Genomic DNA, 3763 nt, shown 5'->3' on the forward strand with positions numbered 1-3763 from the left:
AAATTATCTTTATTACAGTGGACGTTCAATTAAATTATACAATGGGCAAATTACATTACAAGGGTTACGCAAGTAGTAACCAGGGTCAATAGTCAAAATTATACAACTAAACTATCGTATTATTACACATCACGTATCCTGTGAAAAATAGATACTGATAACCAGTGGTTCATATAAGTGGTTCATCTCGATTTATTTCTCAATAAGAAAACAGATGAACGCCATAGCATACACCACCGTTTAATCTATCCATTTTAATCTACATTAGTTCGTTGCCATTTAAATTAGAAAGAGACAGGCGGCAAAAAATTTATCCAGTTAGTTTTATTTTTATTACTCTTACTTTAACTACATGCTGGTGAAATAGAAATCCCATTTTCTGATAAAACATCAGATGATCATGAAATTGTCCTACAACCATCCAGCATGGGCACATTTAACTATCCTACTCTATTTTCTACGCTAGCAAGTATAAAAGTCGAATACTTAATTAAAAAGCATCTTTGGCCACTTTGGCTTAAACCGGTGACAGCTTAAATTGAGCTAAGATTATTATGACTACAAGATGATCAAGTCAACGGAGTCTCCCTTCGGTCAGAAGCTGTAAAGCTTAGAGAGATGCTAGGGATTATCTGCAAGGTTAATCGATGTAGCAGGATAAGGTATGGTTGATAGATATCATCGAATGGTAGAAGAAGCTAAACTATGAATGTGCGGAGTCACGAAAAATCCATTCGATGTCTAGGATATGATTAGAATTGTATTCAAATATGTAAATCACTGTATGATAGCGTTTATAAAGAATGTCCTTTATTATTGTGAAATAATACCTACTTGTAATTTCAATCATGCTATATCTTCTATATTATCCTTATATTCTTATTTTTGATTCCTCACCGATTCTCCATGATAATTTGCCCTACCTAACCCGAACTAATATAATCGATGCACTTTTATTCGCGGTCGCTGGGATTGTTGATCTCAACCGCGACATTCCCAAATGCTTTTTTGCCAGTAATGGGTTCAGCTAAGTCGGGACATCAACCTGCAGATGCGAGTACAGTTTGCTACTATTTCAGAATAAAGTCTCGCAGAGATCAAGCTAACGGGTAAATATGGGGACTATTTCCGCTATACAGCTTCCGAACTTAACCTCATCTCTGAGGGGCAGGCCAAGGAAATTGCGTGTGAACTCAAAGCCACCATCGGATCAAAGGATAGAACAGGAAAATTTAGTGTTATTGCAGTTACAAAAGAGATGCCTGTAGCAGTTTGCATTCCAGATCCGGAGTGAAGAAGGAAGTGAAGAAGCCATAAAACCAATAAAAAATATAAGTAGAGTAGTTGCCTCTCTTTCAACACATATCAGAGAGAAGAGGACTAGAACTGTTCGTGTACATTTGGAAGGAGATAACGAGAAACTTTTGGGTGTTTTGCGCTACCACGGAGGGAGCTACAGTTGGCCCCACAGAATCCCAATACAAAGTAAAACCGCGTCCTGAGTCTAGCAAATGAATAAAAGTGGGTGTTAGCGCTGGAAATCAAAGATGGTAAAGAAAGCAATAGAGGGCCCATTTTTAGCCTCTTCGTCAGTTGATCCTCCGATCGAAAAATCGAAAGCGGATACCACATGATTGCCACCGATGTTGTCATTATTACTTGGTTTCTCAGCATATTGTTTGTGAATCGCGGCATGGCTGGCACTCGCCTCTTTGGCGTTATACTGGCCTTGACCGGGGTCTATGCCAATGATCTCCCCAAAATATTATGGATAAATAACAATTTTCCCGGCCATTCCCCTCCAACCGTCGCAGCTGGGGCCAATAGTAGTTTGGATCTGTAACTGGATTCAGTGTGTCAAAGTTCAGTGGTAAATCAATGAAATATCAAGAAGGAAAATCTATAGTTGTTGTTATTAAAATTGGCTAAGCAATACATATTTATAAGATAAAAGAATAATACAGTGGCTAATTGTAACAGGGCTCGTAAGGTAGACAAGTGATCTTAATAGAATATAGAGATCGGTGAGGAGCAAAAAGAAACAATAGGTGGTGTTACAAGAGTATTTCTACTTTTGGGCTTCTCTATAATAGTAGTCATCTTTGTTGTTATCTTGACGATATTTATTATTGTTAGCTTGCTGATCTGTTGTTGTTTTTACCTTATTTTCTGAAAGACGAATTTTTAGTTTGATTTTTATGTTCTCATCTTTGAGCTATTTTTTATTCTCTACTTCAATTTAAACACATCCATTTTGTCATTGAATTAGCAGTTAGTTCGAGAAAATGCGCGTACCCCGACAGTGAAAAGCTCATCGGGTAATTTGGGCCAGATAGAAGTCATAGTTCCTTGCCCACCATGGTTTTCAGTTTGGAGGGTTGCAGCTGTAGCGACATTACAGTTTGAATTGAGTCCAGCTTCAATATCTTCTTTATGAGGTCTCACTCGTTTATGTTTGAGTAGCAGGCTGAATTGTGTCCATATACCCATAATGTTGTCTTTATGCACAAGTATGTGTTAGAAAATCGAGTGAATGGCCTTTCAAAAATAAATAATCAAAATAGCACGACTCCAAAGTTAAATCTCTTTATATAGAATTTATTTTCCCTATGATAACATTTGATATTGGACATGAACTTTTCTCAAAGTTTCACCTCGCTAAAAAAGGTAAGGAAATGGAGTAGTTTTGCTATGCAAATATCTGGTAAGAAAAGTTTTTAACAATGAAACCAATTTTTTTCACAAGCACTTCGATCTCGATATTCGGATATAATCGCCTATAATCTAATCTAAATAAAATTACTATACTGTGTCGATTGTATTATGTTCCAAAACTTTAAAATAAATGCCAAGAGTGGAACATTTCATTTTTTGCCTTGAGAAGCAAGAACTCATAATGTAAAATAGTATTGTTAATTTTCACACATATACTACGTATATGAAATCATTGGCAGATTTCTAGAATAAACAGCTTTTAAGTTTTGTGGTCCATCTCAATACAACCGATACAAGATTGGAGAGACACATAATTCCACATCTACTACCGAGGGAAAGTGACATAGAGGGATATAGCTCCGATTGAATTATTCCAATTTCTAAAGAACGATTAATTAAATAAAAAATGATGACGTAGTGTTTATTCACAGATACTATGAATCGAAACTAACAAATATAGCTGTTACATATGTTACTTTCAGATCTTCTTAATCTCTGTCTACGTAGCGACGTCATCATTTATTGGATATATATACGTACATTTGAGATTGTAATAAATTAATAAGGAGTTAAATCTTTCTCTCCAACTAAAAACCCCCGTCACAATAGCAACCGTATCAAAAAAGCCACATTGAACAATTTTTATTGTTTTAAATTTCGATCAGATTGATTCAAAGTAAAAGTAATTAACAGGAAAGCCAGTCATATTGTAATAGACATAATTAATCGTGCGTGAGATTAATACAACATAAATTCATACATATTTTTTTCAACTCCACTGACCATCAGTGCGCTAGGATGGCAAAGATTTGTTGTATAGAATACGCGTACTCTGCACTAGTGATTAATCGATGGTAGTTAATGGTCTGCTAGCCAAATAAAATGCAGGCTATACATTCATTGTCTTAGATCATCCTGCACGGTAACAGACAAAAGATAATTAGACCCTCTTTAAATAATATGGGAGTTTCCAATCTTGATCAGACATACCGCATTTAGATTTTGAAGAATCAGCGTTTCAGAACTCTCTGCAACAGTATTAATATTT

At 35.7% G+C, this 3763-nt stretch overlaps 2 protein-coding genes across 2 annotated transcripts; one reads left to right on the plus strand and one right to left on the minus strand.

Annotated features, from left to right (window-relative positions):
• Window positions 1–945: 945 nt before the first annotated feature.
• Window positions 946–1294, plus strand: VTP21DRAFT_1 (uncharacterized protein; the record flags this gene model as incomplete). Its single annotated transcript, XM_069389285.1, has 2 exons — window positions 946–1057; window positions 1140–1294. 2 exons carry the CDS (start codon window positions 946–948, stop codon window positions 1292–1294), a joined length of 267 nt encoding a protein of 88 aa, XP_069256380.1.
• A 234-nt stretch (window positions 1295–1528) lies between these two features.
• On the minus strand, window positions 1529–2490 carry VTP21DRAFT_2 (uncharacterized protein; the record flags this gene model as incomplete). Its single annotated transcript, XM_069392145.1, has 2 exons — window positions 1529–1753; window positions 2296–2490. 2 exons carry the CDS (start codon window positions 2488–2490, stop codon window positions 1529–1531), a joined length of 420 nt encoding a protein of 139 aa, XP_069256381.1.
• Between the last annotated feature and the right edge of the window lie 1273 nt (window positions 2491–3763).

This window comes from Calcarisporiella thermophila (assembly GCF_041956535.1).
Source record: "Calcarisporiella thermophila strain CBS 279.70 unplaced genomic scaffold VTP21scaffold_1, whole genome shotgun sequence".
In the NCBI taxonomy this organism is placed as follows: domain Eukaryota; kingdom Fungi; phylum Calcarisporiellomycota; class Calcarisporiellomycetes; order Calcarisporiellales; family Calcarisporiellaceae; genus Calcarisporiella; species Calcarisporiella thermophila.